This window comes from Anas platyrhynchos, chromosome 16 (assembly GCF_047663525.1).
Source record: "Anas platyrhynchos isolate ZD024472 breed Pekin duck chromosome 16, IASCAAS_PekinDuck_T2T, whole genome shotgun sequence".
Lineage (NCBI taxonomy): Eukaryota > Metazoa > Chordata > Aves > Anseriformes > Anatidae > Anas > Anas platyrhynchos.
Genome location: NC_092602.1, coordinates 1,714,692 through 1,732,750, shown reverse-complemented (window position 1 = coordinate 1,732,750; position 18,059 = coordinate 1,714,692). Strand labels below are relative to the sequence as shown.

Here is an 18,059-nt window from a genome sequence, read left to right as displayed (position 1 = left end):
CAAAGCACGGAGGGGAAAAAGCCCCGAGCCCGGGAGCAGCCTCCAGGGATTGTGGCCGCGCTGCTTTCCCCTGGGAGCTGCTCATCGAACTCCAAAAACCCAACGGGGGAGCAGCGCCGTGCCCGCTCCCGGGCTGTCTGCATAAAAGGAAATGGCAACCACGGCCACGCTGCTGCCACCCGGCCCTCGAGCCAGAGGGGAGGACGCTTTTAGGGCAGCGGCGGTGCCAGGACGGGGGCCGAGGTTGGCACCAACGGGGTGAGCTCAGCCACAGCTCCCCGAGCATCCTCGGTGCCGCCACCGGGACAAAAGGGGGGCAGCAGCTGGGCGGTGCCACCTCCGAGGCTCTGCTCTGGAAATCTTTTATTCCTGATGCCCGCTCCCCAGCCCCGCAGTCCCCCAGCCCCAAATCGTGCAGCCAGGGTGGGGGGGGAGCCCGGCACCCGGCTGTGCCCCAGCCACGAGCTGCCCACGGGGGCTGTATAAAGATATTGATATAAATAACGCCCTGACGGCCCTCGGAGGGAACGCGCTGGCTCCAGATGTTGCCCGGGCTTTGCCATGGCAACATCACAACAGGATGTGAATTTGGGCTGCTGCTCCTCCAACACCAGAATGAAAAAAACAAAAAAAAAAAACAGATCCTGGTGTCCCCGGTGGGGTTTGATGTGGGGCTGGGGGGGCTCTCACAGCTCCCCCCCCCCAAGGGCTCGGTGCCCGCCGAGGTGCTCTCAGGGCTCAGCAGACCCAAAACTCCCCAAGCCCACCCCAAGGCTCGCTCCTTGCAGCCGATTTGCCCTATGGGGGGGGAGATAAATCATTTAATTCACCCCCCTGCCACTCAAATGAGAAGGGCAGGCAGGACTCGAGGCTTGGCTGCCCTTGGCAGGTGGGTGATGGATGCTGCCTGCCCAAAACAGCACCCAAAAACCTAAAAAGCAAACATTTCGGGTGGCTGGGGGGGAGGGGGGGGGTAACAACTCGTTGAGGCAATTAGCAAAGGGTGCCAAGAGCGGAGAGCATCCCCAGCCTGCGCCTTGCTCCCCTGCCAAGGTAAACACTGACATGTTCCTCCCCGAAGCGGCTCCGAGAGCGAGAACAATCCCGGGCAGCACCGAGGCTCCTCGCAGGGCTGCGGGGCCGCCGCTCGCTGTTTGCCTTTAAAGGCAAAATTTGGTGGATGCCCAGGAAGGGCCGGGCCGGGCGGATCGGGGGGCGGCAGCAGGCTGGGCTCGGGGCAGGAGATTCAGCTCCCCGGCTTCCACGCTGGGTTTTTGCTTTTTGGAGGAGAGCATTGGGCAGGAATGGGATCGCAGAGCCCCCGGTGCTGCTGGATCACCGAGACCCTCTCCAAATAAATCCTTTCCCTGCATGGGGACGGCTCGGCACGGAGCAGGCGTCGCTGCGATGTGGCTGCCCTGCTGGTCCTCAGAGCCAGAAATGAGGCTGGACAGAGAAATACCGATTTCAGTTCTTTTTCTGCCTCCGGGATTTAAGCGTATTTGTGTTTTGTTCCCTTTTCCCCTTGAAAAAAACCCGCAGGTGAGCCCCAGCCACAAGCCGGGTGTGTTTCTGTGCTGCTCGCCGTCCCAGCAGGGCAGCCAAAACGCATCCAGCACGGCAAGGACGCAACCAGGAGGGACAAAAGCAGCTCCCAGTCCAGCTTTTGGCATGGCAGAAGAAAGCCAGGACCCAAAGGAGGCAGAGAGCAGCCGGGAGCAGAGCTGGGAAGAGATTTCATGGGGAAAGGGAGATGGGAGCCAGGGGGCGGCCGCTGCTTGGATATTTTGTGCTGGTCTCATCCTTCCCTTTCCACCCCATCGTTCCCCACGGCCAGGGTGATCCTTCCCCACCCCCCAAAACCACCGCAAACCACGTTTGTAAAAGGAAAAAAAAAAAAAAAAAGTTTATTTTTTTCTCACGAGAAGCACATAAAATATACAGTACGTTTTTACAAACCAAGGTAAAAAAAAAAAAAAAAAAGTGCATTTTGCGTCCCCTACCGCGAACGTACAGTACAAAAAAGATCCTGCGCATTTAAATATAAAACCAGAAGTAAGAAATAGGATGGAATAAGAGGAACACGGTTACCACAGAGTACAGCAATGCACGGGGACGGCTCCACGGGACTCACCCACCCCCCAGCCCCAGCCGGGACACCCCGGGGGCATCAGACGGCCCGACAGCGCCCGGACTGGAAATAAGGTGCCAGTTTGGTGCATTTGGGGTTTTCTGGGATGGGGCCGGGTTGGGGCCGTGCCTGGGAATTGGCTGAGCACCCCCAGACCCTCCCCAATTAAACAATGCATAGATAAACGGGGGGCACCCTGCGCCGGGCCAAGGGGAAGCGTGGAGCAGCGCCGAGCCCTGCGGGCTGGGAGGTCGCCGTGAGGAAGTGGTAACGGTCTGAGACTGCCACCGGATACACCAAAAGCACCAAAAAATAAAATATGAACAGCAAAACAGCGGAGTTTAACAGCTCAGCATAAATACACAGTATTTGTAAACTATTCTTAAGGCACTCCATTGGAAAAGAACAATTACGATACGTGGAAGAGGAAAAAAAATAAAATAAAAAAAGACATCTACCTTCTCATGCAACAAATCTAACGAAGTCTGCAAGCGTCAGGTTTGGCTACAAACCCCCCCGAAATGGCACACGAGTGCTCCTAGCACACGTTGGCCGTGAGCACGGCTCCTGAAGGAGGTCCCTGCCCGGTGGCATCGGTGGCACCGCCGGGCTCCAGCGGTCAGCGCACAGCAGGGCTGGGCAGGCACTCAAGAAAACGGGAAGGAAACGAACGTGGGCGCTTGCATCAGCTCGGGGCGTCTTTCTGAGCTTCTTCCCTGGCCGGGCAGCGATGGGGAGTGCAGGGAGGTGTCCGCACGGCTGGGAAATGCGAGAGGACCCTGCAAGCCTCAGGGCTGCCGGGTGTGCTGGGGGCTGCGGGGGGAGCACGGCACCAAAACGGGCCCTGGGGGGGCTGCACGGAGCCTGCGGGCATCAGGCAGAGCCCCAGCGTCCCCGCTGCCTGTCCCTCTGCCACCCACAGGCATCAGGACCTGCCACAGACACGGACAGCAACGGGGATACGACTGCGGGGACCGTGAACCCCTGGTGGCCAGGACACCTCGGGCAGCCACGGAGCACTGGGGAAGGTTTGGGTCCAAAACGAGCCCCCAGTTCCCACCCTAAACAAGGCCAGGACTCGCGTCTCCTCCAGGTTCCCTCACGTTGAGCTTCGCTTCCAAGCACCTTTCACGGGACAGGAGGCAGCGTGGCTTCCAAAACGTCCACGAAATTTAACAGTCCTTAAAGAGGGACACATTTACTGATTCCCAGTCCCCGTAACTCCTCACACTGTTAATATAAACGAGCGGGGTCTTGTACTCGAGGGAAAAAAAAAGTTCTGGGTTTTAGGGTCTGCTTTGCCCCCCAGGCCTGCTTCAAGCTATGCCCTGAAGGAGCGGGGGCTGTCACGGGTCTGGGGGGGACGTGGGGACGTCCCCTGTGTGCTTCCCAAGCTCTTCCTTCACCCGTGCCTTTGCTGCTCCACTCTCTCCACTGTGAGCCCATTTTTCTGCTTGATGTTCAAAACCTGAAGCCCGAGGCTCGTGCTCAGGTCAGGGTGATGGAGGAGGCAGCACGGTCTCTGCACCAGGACTTGGTCTCCGGTGGCCAAATCCCACCCGAGCGAAGCCATAATTTTGGCAGCCTCGCCCGATGGGGTGGCTGCAGTACCACGGGGAGGAACCCGGTGTTTGTGAGCCACCCTGCACAGCTCTGGCTGCTCACAGCACCCTGCTGTACCACTGCCCTCTGCCAGACCCCAAACCCTGCGTGCACCCCCAGGGGAGAGCAGGATTCGCCCCCTGGCAGCCCTACGGGAATTTCCCCACTGCCACAGGCTGCAGGGAAAGCGAGGGCACAGGAACTGATCCTCAGCCCCCAAGGACAGCAGAAGATGCACGCTCACCTATTGCCTGCTGGGGTTTTAGGGCACCACGAGAGCCACCCCATGCCACCGACAGCCTCACCAAGGGTCCCCACCGCCACGAGGGTCCGCGGTCACTCGCTGGCCAGGCTCGTCCTTATCACCAGGACGTGAACAAACCACAACGACAGCAACAACACCCAAAGGACAAGACACCTCTCCACGGGAGCACCAGCCTCCGACAGCAACACGGCCCGGGTGCTGCTCCGTCACCAACATGAGACAACGACAATTCACCTGGTCACACGAACACAGCTTCACACTCCTTCACGTGACGAGAGCACTCAGTGCAGTAAAGCCCGGCCAAACGCCTCCAGGACTTTACAGTTAACAGCAAGGGAACACCTTCGGTCAACGGTAAGCGCTGTGGGAAAAGCCTCTCACAGAAACGAAAAAACAAACCAAGACTGAAAGTCAGCGAGAACAGAGGTAGTGTTCATGTCACCATTTTAAGGATTTTTCCACAAGCGCTTGTTTTAGCTAGAGACTTGTGTTGGTTCTGTAAAAAAAAAAAAAAGTCATGACTAATTATTTTTGTAGAGACTTTGAAACGGAGCATTTCAGCATTTTATCTATATAGATAGATGGCGAGATGCACGGCTCTATCTATATATGGACACACACAACACCACATTATTATACTTGGCAAACAGTACTAGAAACAGCATCCTGCAGGACAACAGGCAATTCACACACAGTCCTCTTCTAAGCCATGCAACACATTTTATTTTCCCTTGTGCCATTCATCGTGACCCCATCACGTTTCTTTCTCTCCCCGCTGAGGAGTACACGGAGGGGAAGAAGAGGCGGCGTCAGATGAAGTCAGAGGATGGGACTGCATCGGTGCAACGAGTAAACGCCTTAAAAAACAACAGAAACCAGAAATCCAGCCTCCCTCTTCCTCCCCCCCACAGAAGGCATCAACTTTTGCCCATCCAAAGCGTATTCTTCAAGTTGCCCACCGCTGGCTTCGCTGCCAGCTTGGAGCTGGCGTCCACACCCCTGGGAGCGGGCTGCGGCTCACAGAGCACGGAAGACTCGCTGGAAACGGCCTCTTTGGAGTCCGTTATGGTCGACACGTCCATGTCGCTGGACAAATCCTCGGAGGACAAGTTCAGACAGCCCAGCTTGGCGAGGGAATTGGATCTCTTCAGAGGAGATGACACAGTCAAACCCGCCAGCCGCAGCCGGGTCTCGATCTCCTGAGTTCGCTGCTTCACCAGGCCGGGTTTGCCCCGCACGCTGTGGATGCTGTCGCTGCTGGAGCTGCGCGTCAGGTTGGAGCTCCGGGAGGACGAGGGGGTGTAGCAGATGGTCTTCAGGAAGTCCTTGGTGAAGCTGCTCGTGTGCTCCAACCTGCACACGACCGGCGTGGAGGTTTTCTGGGAGATCCCCTCCAGCAAGCGCTTCACCTCTAATTTCGCCTCGCTTTCGGCATCTTCGGGTATCAGCGGCGCTGCTCTCAGAAGGGGCACGAGGCCGTGCTGTGAGATCAGGTCTTCGCTTTCCTCCACGATGCTGGGCTCGGCCCTGCTCAGGGAGCCCTCTCTGAGCAGGGAGGAGGCGTCCGAGGGCAGGCTTTTCAACCGCTCCAGTTCTTTGGTGTGTTTTCTGACCAAGCCCGCTTTCTGCAGCTGAATGAGAGACTCCTGATGCTGCATTAAGTAGCTGTTCGCAGTCGGCTTTTCCAAGTCTTTACTGAACAGCAAGTACTTCAGATCCTTGGTGGGTTTGCTGTCTTTTCTGGCTAGGGACTCTTCTTTCACCACTTCTGCACTAAGGAGGCTCTTGTCACAGTGTGAGTTTCTCCTGGGCTGCAGGGTTTTGACCGGGGTTTTTGGTGCGTCTTTTCCTTTCTCTGCAAGGCTGCAGTGCTGCTCAGCCACCGATTTACAAGCACCAGCTTCCAAAGTGCCAGTTCCCGCTGACAGAGGAAGCAGAGCCTCGTTATTTTTAGTTCTCATTCCCTCCTCCACGCGCCCCTTGCTGGGCAGGTGGTCCGCCAAGCCGGAGGGGATGTGGGAGAGGAGGGCTGGCTGCGTGCAGATGGTGGAGCTGTGACGGGCGGAGCCGGGGTTCAGCTTCTCGCACTGCTCCCCGAAGGAGTCAGGAGACAAACTGGCCGAGGAGTACATGCAGTCAGCACACGACTGGTAGGGGGGTTTGACTTTACTGAGGATCCCAAACACGGCATCGTGCTGCAAGAGAGAAAACAGGAACAGGTAAACGTGCGCAGAGCCACATCGGCAGAGAGAGAGAGGCACAAATTGTAACACAGATTTACAGCTTTGAAAGGAAACCCATTTCACTGCTCTTCAGGCCCTGCAGCAGGAACAAAAGCCACGCACTTTCCCAGCAGACAGTATGTTCAGTGGAAGAATACCTACCGGTCTGAGCGATGGTCATGCAAGCAAGTTGCCCAAAGCAGTTTACAGTGCACTCACACCTGTGTGCTCGCTCTCTGGCATCTAAATCCATAGCTCGGGCAAGCAAAGCCATGTTCAGAAGCACTTCGAAAAGGAAGCAGCTCATCATGGAATGAAAGGCTTTATCCAAGTCAAATGAAACCGTGCTATGAAGATGAGAAGAGCAATTTCACTTGCAGTAGAGTCAGCCATGCTAATCACCTAGGTTTCAACTCCATACGCACCTCAAAATCCTCTGGGCAACTCCTTTTGCTGTTGTTGTTATTCAAGTTCTCTCTATTAAGCCTGTTCTCCTCCTTGTGCATGGACAAACGGCGCTTCCACTTCTCCATTGGGTTTTCCTCCCTGATACCATCCTCCCCGGGCTCCCCGGGGCCCAGCACCAGCCGTGCCTTCCGGGGGCTGAAGTCCAGTTTCTTCTTCGCCTCCTGGAAGCCGCTCAGCTCCGACAGCGCCTCCGCTGCCTCCAGGCCCTTCGCCACCTCCGGCCTCCCCTCCGAAAGCACGGGCAGAGGCTGCCTCACCAGCGAGGTGGCACGCTCCGTGAGCGCATCCCGCTCCAGCTCCTCCACGTGGAAGAAGCTCTCCCTGTCCCCTGGCACCTTGTTCTCCAGCAGTGTGTCCGAGAGGCGGCGGAAGCAATAATTATACCCCACAGGCACTTCGGGACCGGCTCGGTTGTCCAGGTACACCGACTGCGACGGGGTGTCCAGGTCAGCCAGGCGGTTTTCCAGGTCGACGTCCAAGCTCTCGAGTAAGAAGTCGCCCGAGCCCGTGCTGCCGTCTGTGTTCTGAGGGAGGTTGCTCTCCGCCTGCTGCTTCCACAGCTTATTGTGGCGCTGCTTGCTGGGGGGAAGGACAGAGAGAGACGAGTGAGAACAGTTAAGCTGCTGCTGACAGGCACGGTGTAAGCTGAAGGCTGTTTGGCTGCAGGAGCACCCCTCCCTGTCTTCACAAAGAGGAGATTCACCACCCCAAACAGCCAGGCTGGCTGGCAAATGCAGGCCTGCATTCCCACCCGGGCAAAGCCACCTCTAGCATCAGCCCTTCGCCCATCACGCCTGCCTCCTCCAGCAGCTCTTTGGCCCAGCAGACCCCTGGCAGGGCCCAGCACCACACACACGATGGGAACAGAGACGTCTGCCAGTGTGAAACGCCCTGAACCAACACCTCTCCACATCCCAGGGCAGTTTCTGCTGAACCTGAGTGAAAATTTTCCCTCCTCTTTCCCCGCTAGAGCAGAGGCCAAGTCGAGCATGCAGAAACCCTCACTGGATACCACAGCACTCGCAGTGATAAAGCCTCATGATTGGCATGGTCACCCAGAACTGCGAGCGCTGTGCCTCCAACACTGCCCGAGCTCAGTTCTGCCTCATAAAACAAGAACAATGTTTTGCTGAGCAGTGTTGGCTGCTGAGAAATCCAAACACGCTTCCCAGGCACAGAGAAACCCTCAATGAATTAAACCAGAGCAGATCTCCCTAGCAGACAGCTAATTTCCATCCGCGGAGGCCTGGCATAGAAAAGGTTTAGAAAAGCACAAATCAGCCCAGGCTTCTGCATCTGCCCTTCAGAGGGGATCCCCTCTGCATGGTGGTCTGCCTTCAGAACACCCCACCATGCGTGCTCTGTCACCGTCCTTGTACTGCAGCACGTGTTGTGCTCAGTGGCAGAGGAACCTACTGCCTGAACAGAAATCCACGGAGCCCCATCAATGTTCTGTGATATGCTGAAACACCGGAGGTGTTGCTCACAACCAGGTCTTTTTATTTCCTTTCCATTCATTCCGTCGCCTTACCTTGCATCTAAAATGCCTTCGTATTCCAAAAGCTGTCTCATGAAGCCCGCGTTTGGTCTTGCAATGCTGCGTTTCTGCTTCACGTAATTGTAAGCCTTTTCCAGTGACCAGCCAAATTCCTTCATTGCATAAGCTATGACAGTGGATGCCGACCGGCTCACGCCCATTTTGCAGTGCACCAGGCACTTGGAGTGATTCTTCCTGCAGGAAGAAAAGGAAAATGTCTCATCTTTCTGGCTATTGTGCCTGTTGTCAGCATGCAAACGGTAGCAGGGCAGTGCTTTGTCCTCCTGACCACCCTAAGGCCAGAGCTTAGTAGGTGAGAAATGTTTTGGACTAAGGTGGCCAGCAGAAGAACCTCTCTCCAGAAAAATAAAGAGGTAGAGAAGGGCAGCCTCAGTCATGCTGCTGTTTCAGAGACCAGCACAAAGCCCCCTGCCTGCCTGCCCAAGTCTTTGGACACAGGAATGAGCAGGAACAACCCGAGTGTAAAGGCCCAGAAGCATTTCGTGGGCTCTGTCCCCATCTCTTGGGCTGTCCCAACAAGGACACGTGTTGGAATATTTCCAGAACACCTCAAGCAGAGGAAATGTCCTCGTTTCCTTTTGGAAGCAAGATAAAATAACAGTAATAAATAACAACCACAGGCGAGGAGCAGGTCTGTGCCGGAAGAGACAAAGAACACGGAAGCTCCAGGGACACAGAAAGCCCCTGGAAAAAGATGTGACAAAAGCCCCGCTGCCACCTTCGGCTGTGGTGTGGCTCCAGGAGGGTCCAGCAGGCAGGGCACGGTGTCATTGTCATCACCCAGAGCTGAAGCAGTCTCTGCTGGGGCTCGGCTGTGCTCTCACACTGTGCCACGTCTCCCAGCCCACTTACTTGGCCTTGTTGATGAAGTGATACGCCTCGTTCCAGTGAGCCAGGAGGTCCGTGGTCTCCTCGTCGTACACCCGGATGTTGTGATAGGCGAACAACCCAGGAAAGAAGTTGTCTATTTCCCTGGTCACATTCAAAATGTAGTCAATGCTGCGGAGAAGGAAAATTAGAGATGAACCACCACGGGCACAAAAGGGGAACCAACACACACGAAGTCCATGAAGTCTGACAAAACGTGAGCTGTCAGATTTTACCTACAGCCTTAATCCTGATCCCCTGGGACAGATTATGACAAATCACACACAAGACATGCAGGGCCTGTCGAGTCACTCATCTCTCACTACCTGTACATCCCATTCAACGCAGCAAGACCATGGGCACGAGAGGGAGAAGCTGATTTCAGCCCATCTCCCAAGGCTCTGTAGCCTGCTCCAACTCCCCACCGTTTGCTGCACACTTTCTCTTTCAGCATCCCAGCTTTTTTTGGGCAAAAGCTGGGAGCAGAACCCAGGAATCACAATTTTCAACTTTAGCTACAAAACCAACCTCTTCTCTTCTTCCTGACCAAAAATATGAAATAATAGCCACATGGCATCCCCCTGATTCCTGCCAAATATTACAGCAAGGTTTATGATGTACCCTGAGAGAACAAACACCAAATGATTTATTATTTTACACCATTCAGACAAATCAAGGGCACGGGGTGTTTCTTTCAGAATTTGTCCAGCTTTGACATTTGGACTCTGCACGTCACGATACCCTCAGCACAGATCAGAAGTATTAACATGCCGGTCGATTTCCTTGCTTAAAGATGTTCAGGCATCTGTTCCCAAGGACTCCAAACTAAAACATTTTTAGTCATGCTGTTGAGCAATAATTTTCAGTTTCTCATGTCAGGGTTGGTGCATGCCTTGGGCAAGCAGCAGATATTTGTACGCTGCAGAACTCTCACTCGTCCAAAAAGCATGAGAGTAAATCACGCCAAGAAGCGGTGCGGTGATGAGAGCGTGGTGAAAGACAGCCCTGCAGCTGCCTGTCTGGGCAGGTGAGACGGAGCTTGCTCATCCCCAGGAAGTTCTGCTCCATTTCAATAGTTTTTCCTAAACGCAGCGCTGTAATTGCTCTTCCACAGCCTGCAGGAATCCCCACCTGACACAACACTACGCCTGTCCAGCGCACACTTGGCTGCTACATGCGGTGTGCGTGTGCCAGAGATCCTGATACACTTCAAAAATGAAAAAATTTGTTATTTTCACTCCCCCTGTAATGGAAATGAGTTAGGAAAGACTTCCTAATCAAGGTCCCAAAGGAGTGGAGGATTCAGAGCCCGAAAGGAGCGGTACTCACCCCGAGCCCTGCAGCTCCTCCAGGTTAGAGGCGTTCCACTCCGACCCCTGCAACAGCCACGGGTAAGTCACATTTCAATAAGTCACGTTTCAAAGGAGCTTGAGACCCTCCCTATTTTCCAAAATTCTGCAGTGCCCCAGGCTCAGCAATACTCCTCAGCTGTCAACTGAAATACTGCTAGTAGCCGCTGAAGGGCACAGTTAGCACAGCGGTTTTGGGATGCTGTGGGGAGTGCAGGATGCTGCCTGGATTATTTTATCAGCCCCACCAGGCTCATCCCCAAATGCAGTACGAGGACAGTTCCCAGTCCCTCTGAAATCAGAAGAATCAAGGACTACAAGGCAGAGAGGCTGTGCAGGAAAAAAATCCTGTATGACATGAGAGTCAGAAACTGTTTATCCCATGTTGTCGTGGCCTGGACACTCTGGATTTTTAACCACGGAGATAAATAGTGCAGAAAAAGACAAGTAACAAGTAATTACACATGGCATGACTGTCATCACAGGTAGATGAGAAGCGAGGCAAATCCTGAAAGTTCTGGGAGTGGTTACCTTGGATCTCGCCATATCCACAAAACAGAAAGTTAGAAAGGGTTTAAAAGAAAAAAAAGCAGGTTTTTGCCCCCAAACATCAACATTTCCTCTGACGCTCTCCAGGAAAAACAAACTAGAAGTGACCCAAGCATAACGGGCACAAATGTGCTCATCTCAAGCAAGTCTTTGTTCCAGATGGCAGCGCCTGGTTTTGCTTGCAGTACCATCTAGTGGCAAAAGATCACACACAACGCACACCTTCTGCTTGGGCATAAAACTCGAAGAGCGCATCACCCACATCACCTTCAGCCTTAGTCTTTATGTAGTATTGGCCACGCATACACAACTTGATAGGCTCGGCTGAGAAAACCAACTTAGTGATCCCTCACCAGAGTCAGAAAGCAACCAATTGCCACACAGGGCAGCACCCGCAGCTAGATCCCTTTGTTCATATCAAAAAGAAGATCTCCATTGATAAAAAATATAATATTATCATTGCTTTTACAAGCAACACGAGTCCTCGAATATTCCCCACGGAGGGCTGGATAGCAGGCTGTAATTTTTGCTCACACTGCACAATTCAGCCTTGACACCAAATCCAGCTCCCCCTGAGCCCCCTGACTTGTCAGCTCCCTCCCACCGAGTCTCCAGCTCATCTGAAGCTCCCGTTACAGCAACTTACCAGATACAAATGATCAAAAATCAGAGACGGCTTGTCCATCTGACCCAGGATAAGCAGCATTTCATTGTCTATAAATTCCTTGAATTCTTTCAAGTTGCAGTTCATGTGTTTCTCCAGCTCGTTTCGTATCTGCAGAGCAGAAAACAAAGGATGCCACCTAGAATCATGTCTGTTCAGTAGAAACATTTATTGGCAGTCCTCTACAAAATACTTTTTCTATACTTCATTAAAGACAGCAGCAGGGATTTGACCCTTTGGAGACAAGGAACCCCACTGTGGCATCTCTCCAAGCATGTTACGCCCACAAATTTAAGAAGTGAACAGTGGCAGTGCTGGTGAAGGGAAAGCTTTCTAATAGCCTCCCTTTTTCAAAACGTCCCGACACAGACCTACAGTCCTTTCACTGCACCTCAGCTTCAAGAAGGTGTAACGCAAAGCAACACAAATTTGTTGAACACACTTTGGAAAATGGTGGAAAAAAATCACACCATCCTGACTGCACCAAGAGTTACGAACACAAACAGGCAGACGAGTTCTCAGCTTACGCCTACACCGTGTAATGCTGCTGTTACACAAGAGTGCATCCGAGCCCTTCAGTGCTAAGCTTTAGGAAGGAGAGCCCTGCATTTTAACAGCCTTCCTTGCAAAACAAACAAAAATTGAACCCAAAAAGAACGATTACCATCTACTTTGAGAATGCCTGCACTGCGGATGCAGGCATTTACATCACCCTGTGGGACAGATCCAAGCTAGTTTTAGCCTTGACTTATGATTCTTCATCCAGAGGCTCACCAGAAAAGTTTTGCTTGTATGCCTCTCTGACATTGTTCAGGAACAAAGAAAATAAAACCTTAGGATGAAGCCAAAAAAGATAAAGATGCTGTTTTTAGCACGCCATTTGCTCTGTGCTGTCCCTGAGCAAGTAAAGTCCAGGATACTCATGTAAAACAGCCGTGTATACTCGCAGAGGTGAGGGCTGAACCCACCAACTGCATCTTTTGAGTGCGCTACCTTGGCTTGTGTAATTCACAAGGATGCGCTGAGGTGCCATCTGGTGTGTCTCTGTCAGTACAACACTTTGGAAAAGGAGCCTAGCAGGAAGAATCAGCAGGAATTTGTAGATTTACCTCCTTTGAAGTCACATTTTCCAGGTCTTTGCTCATCATGATGCTCCGGAGTTTGGCTTTAATGAGCCGTTCTGTTCGTTCCCTTTCAGTTGGCCTGGAAAGTAAGCAGAGAGGAGGTCTCCTTCCTGAGCTGTAAACGTGCTCTCCAGAGACCATGCAACTTGTACAGGACAGAGGGATGGTGGAAAGGACTTGCATTAAAAGCAACTTAACCACAATAATGGAAGAAAAACATCTGAAGATATTTATAAATTGAAAGGAGGAACGAAAGGGAGAAGGTGAGGTTTCTTTTGTGAGCCAAGCCAACTTTTTCTGATAAAATAATAAAATTGAGAACTGACTTGTCAACAAACAGCGCTGGGGAGTCGGGGCGGGTGGACTCCAGGTCCTGCATCGCATTCCACTCGTTGATGCAGCTCTGGTCGGAGCTGATGCAGCTTTCGTAGTACGTGGCCCAGACCAAGGCCATCCCACCTGGGAAGTAGTTGTACCTTCTTGCAACTTCGCACGCTTTATGGAGGATCTGTAGAGCAGACCTGCAAGTTTGGAGAACAAATTTGTGCAGACGTGAGCAACAAACAGAGCAGGATCTCAACTGGTTTTCACTGAGTGAAAAGATTTTCACCACTGCTTGTTGCAGTTTGCTTTCTGAGGGCAGCAGCTTTGTTGTATCAGAGTTCAGAGGAGGCACCTTGGAGGCCTTCTGAGAGCTGGGCTGAGGCAGAGGCTGACATTTTCTCCTGATTAACAGGCAAACACAAGGCACAAGCCACTCTGGGATCTAATCATTAGCTAACTTGTAAAGCCAGACCCAAGAAAAATAAAGAATACGGACAATTTTCAAACCACCTTCAGCAAGGAGTCAGATGCATATTTACCAGCATTCTTGGCCCCTGACACGCTCCAGGGACAGGGCCAAATTGGGTCATTTGTTTTTGTAAATTCTACCATTACTTTTTCCTTCATTCCCTCCTCTTTTTTTCATTTTTTTTTAAAGGTTCTGCTCTGAAGATGCCCTTATAGTGAAGCTATTAACCACATCTAAGGCTGCTCTAAGGTTGCCAACGGGAGGGGCTGAGCTCAAAAGTGACAGGAACGAGACTTTCATCTGTTTCTGTACCAAATCATCCCTAGCACGTCACCCTTCCCTACATCTGCATCTTTCTCCTATCAGATGCCCCAAGGAGCAGGATCTTACGAGGCTCTGACAGGAACCAGCACATTGCCCAGGCCACGTTCTGTTTGGGGCAGGGTAGCAGCCTCTTCACGAAGGCATTTGCTGGCACAGCCGCTGCTGATTCAGCCCTCTCTGCTTCAGTGTTTTGGAATCCCTGCACATGGGAGGGGTGACAGGAGCTGAAAGGTGAACACGATCGCAGGGTGGCACAGAAAGTTTCCAGGCGGCAGGAGCCCCAGCAACGAGGCAGAGAACTGGAAATGCCATCAGATTGGCAATGGGTCGTGAGACTCCTCCAGACAGAAAAATATGCACACGCAGGAAAGACTGGGTTTGCAGCCCGATCGGGTCTGATCGAGTCGGGCTTTCACGTTTCTACATTTCATTAGTGCCATTTCCCATCGCCCTTGTGTTAAAGAGCATGCAGCTGTTCCAAACAGAAGCAGAAGATGCTGTTTTCAGATCAGTACTCCCAGAGTCCCTTTATAGTACTGCTACCAGCTGACACAGGGAAGCAGCATCTCAGCTTCAGCTCACTAAATTCCAGTTACGGAGAGTGCTAAAATGCAGTTTGTTTGTTTGTTTTTAATTTATTCACAGAAATGAGAGCCTCTTTTTCAATAAAGCTAATTAGCATCCATACCACATGGCTTGCACCGACACTGGCTTGAAGATGTGCATTCTCCCTGCAGTGCTCACGCTGAAGCCACTGAAAGAGAGGGAAAAAAAAAACAGTCACAAACTGCTCTTCTCTGCATCTCAAGCTGTGCTCTACAAACAGCTAATGCAAGACAGCTACAGGAGCACTCAAAAAAATAAAATCAAGGATGAGAATTTCTATCACTGATTTTCTAGCATCTTCCCCCCCCAAAAAATGGGGAGTGGACACCTTCCCCTGCTGTGTACTGCCAGGAATGGGAGCTCCACCCTTTGAGCAGGATTTCAGAAAACATTTTCTGGGTATTACAGGTTCCACCGAGCAGTCTGAGGGCAAAAAAAGCCTCAGTGTCTGAACAAAAAACCTGCAGATGTGAATTCAAAATTGGAACTTCATTTGCACAGTGATAGAAAATCTCTCCTGAAGCAGCCCCCAGCAGGGAAAGACATTCACATCCATCCTTTTAATGCGGTTTCTTACCCATCACCATCAAGATGGATTTTAGTATCGCTCCACAGACGAAGAACCATTCCTATCGTGCAGCTTTTACTGGAAGAGAAATGTTAAGGATGTTAAATATAGGCCACAATGCGGTCATGCCAATATCCTCAATTATTAATACTCGTTAATTTTTAAAATCCTCAAGCCTTGCTCTAGTAATTCCTCGTAATATCGCCGGCCATCAAATGCACAACACACACGGAGACCGGCAAGTGAAGTCTAAAGGTCTGCTCTGACATTAGCATGCTGATTGCTCCGCTGAGCTGGAGAGCCAGGAGTAAGAACCCCCAGCTCTCCTCTCCCCCCACACAGCCTGCCAGAAAGCACTGCAGCATTTCCCCATCACCCTTCCTGCTCGTAAGCTCATCACCCCCTTAAGCTCGGTGCGAGGAAGCTCCCTCGCAGGATATAGAGGCAGATCCCAGCGATCTGGCTGCAGAGCTTGGGGTTGCAGCGAGGCAGAAAGCGAGCCCTGGTAGGTGGCAGAGCAGCCGCCTGCCCTTTCCAAAGAGGACCCCAGGGGCCTTTCAAAGGATCGTGTGCTCAGTTTGCACTTCATCGCTTTGGCTGGTAGAAAAGACAGAAAGGATTTTATGAGTGTACCTAACCCAAAAGAACACTTTTATTTCAGAGATGCAATCTGGCAAGAAAGCTGTACTATAGTGAGGGGGGGGGGCAGTAACTTTCAGCTGCTAAATAATTAAGCTGCTGAGATATTAAAGTTTTAAAGCAAATCAAGATGCACACAACAGACAGCAAAGAGCACAGGTTTGTTTTATTCTTTCCTTTTTAAGCCTTCAGCCACTTTCTGCAGCAGATCAAAGGCTTTGACAGGCCAGTTTGAACACACATGTGGACAATGTGCACTCTCGAGCTCTGCGAGGAAAAATGTTTCCTATTAAACACATGTAAAAGGAATAAAACCCACAAAAGCGCCTGACTAGTCAAACTGTCAGCAGTCAGAACACTTACAGCTGAGCAGTGACATTTCATCCCCGACATGGAGCCACGGAGTCCCTCAATAAAAAGTCACCAACTCCAACAGACTTCTTTACGCATGGAACTTTTCCTTAATTCACAAAACCTCCAGCTTTCAGGGGAAACTAACCGAAAAAGCAGCTCATTTTGCACTTTGTCATAATTTTTTCATCTTTCCTCTTGTCTCCCACCGGTCAGCACCAGGAGCAAAGTACTGGCAGGTCAGCTCGGACTTGGAGAGGCCATGGCCAACACTCCCTGCTGGACAGGCTGAGTGTGCCACGAGGAAAGGCTACGTTAAAATTTGCTCCCTAACGCCAGCAGCAGTAATTAACAGCAGACACAGAAGCAGCATCAAAGCCAGTGACAATAATCTTCTTAGGAAGGCACTGCTAAGAGTTTAGCAATAAGACTCAGTGCAGAAGTTCCCCCTTTCCACTTAAATCCTCTGAGGTTTCCCAGAAGGAAAACAAAAGTCCCACCTCAGCACACCATGGCAGAGTGCTAAATCACTGGAGAACAGAAACAAGAGCCTGGAAGCTCTGACTTCTAACTCCAGCTCTGCCAAAAGCAGCCCCACCTCTCCAAGCCAAGAACTTTTCTGCCTTGGTTTACTCACCTATAACTGGAACGATGTGAGAGGGTCTGCAGTAACAAAATATTTTATTTGCCTTTCAAAATATTCTGAGCTCTTATCAGTTAGACAAAGGGAACAGCTCATTATTGACACATTTGTTTGTTGTTTTTGGAGGCGTTTTTGCAGGATTGCTGTTGAGGCTCCTTGGCAACTAACCTTCCCAAAACAGCTCCATTGCATCATGCCATCACCAGACTTGAAGTCCGAAGGATCAAATAAGTTCCAGTTCTGCAAACGTGTCGGCAGAAGTGTTTTGTAGCGAGGAGACAGCAAACTACCACAGATGAGGTAAATACCACAGCCCTACAGATGGATTACAAGTAAACGCTTTGCCCACAACTGCAGAGCAAGCCCAGAGGTTCTGAGGAGACTGAAAGCTTTCTGGAACAAAGAGTACCCTTCTCACCCTCAGGATGATCAGAAAAAATAACAATTGCCTCTCTTTTCTCGATAGAGTATGCAGATACATGAAAATTAACTGCTCAGGACAGTTTGTTGTTGACGAGCTTTCCATGCAACCCAGCCTGCCCGATTTCTAAGCCGAGCCTTGCCTTAGACATACCTCTCCTTGCTGGAGAAATCCACGCCCAGCAAAATGTTCTCTTCTGTGTCCTGCCGCCCGTTGCTGTACACAACCACCATGTACCGGACCCTGTCTGTCCACACGCTTTCCAAACGGACAGCCTAGGAAAAAAATAATCAAGCTCTGCAAAACAACTCTTGAATAATTATTACTTCCATTGCTGACCAGTATTTTTTAGGTGTAATTGTGCCCAAAAGATGGTGAAGGCACTGAACAAGAAACAGAGACAAGCTCAGAGGTTTCCTGAAATATGTTAGATGTTAGCTATGCTAGAGGGATAATTAACATGTGATTTGCCAATGCTTTTTGTGACCCCATAAAGGCCTTTTTTCAAACAAAAAGAATGGCAAAAAGAAAAATGCATCTGTTCTTACCAGTTTGATCCTATCCTCACAGCGAAGGAGGTTGATCATCACCTGGAGGTGCTGGGGCAAATCACCTGCAGAGAGAGCAGGGAAATCATCAAAGGTCTCTGACTTGTGCTAAGAATAGGCATAATCTGGGCTTTTAATGAAATTGGACATTTAAGTGAAAACAAACAAACAAAAAACATTTAAGGCAGGCCAATTCTCTGCTGTCTCAGAGAATTCTAACCAAAGCGAGCTGCTTGGAAGGTACCTGGGGGCTACAAAATACATCGGGACCACCTGCAAGGGGCATAAATGATGACACTTCCCTTTACAGCATCATACAGAAGACAAAGTTACATGCCCTGAGGACAGGGGGGAGAAGAGGCAGGAG

The 18,059-nt window shown here is 51.3% G+C and overlaps 1 protein-coding gene across 3 annotated transcripts in view; it reads right to left on the bottom strand.

Annotated features, from left to right (window-relative positions):
- Positions 1-4,499: 4,499 nt before the first annotated feature.
- SSH1 (slingshot protein phosphatase 1) overlaps positions 4,500-18,059 on the bottom strand; it is a 29,957-nt gene continuing 16,397 nt past the window's right edge. For all 3 annotated transcript variants that reach the window (XM_038187715.2, XM_072024377.1, XM_072024378.1), the window contains 12 exons: positions 17,693-17,757; positions 17,298-17,419; positions 15,100-15,168; positions 14,605-14,670; positions 13,126-13,320; positions 12,785-12,878; positions 11,658-11,786; positions 10,443-10,489; positions 9,099-9,245; positions 8,220-8,420; positions 6,646-7,267; positions 4,500-6,193 (listed from right to left, as the gene is read on the bottom strand). In XM_038187715.2, the coding sequence (XP_038043643.2) occupies positions 4,916-6,193; positions 6,646-7,267; positions 8,220-8,420; positions 9,099-9,245; positions 10,443-10,489; positions 11,658-11,786; positions 12,785-12,878; positions 13,126-13,320; positions 14,605-14,670; positions 15,100-15,168; positions 17,298-17,419; positions 17,693-17,757 (3,035 nt within the window). In that variant the 3' untranslated portion in view covers positions 4,500-4,915. The remainder of the gene's footprint in view (positions 6,194-6,645; positions 7,268-8,219; positions 8,421-9,098; positions 9,246-10,442; positions 10,490-11,657; positions 11,787-12,784; positions 12,879-13,125; positions 13,321-14,604; positions 14,671-15,099; positions 15,169-17,297; positions 17,420-17,692; positions 17,758-18,059) is intronic.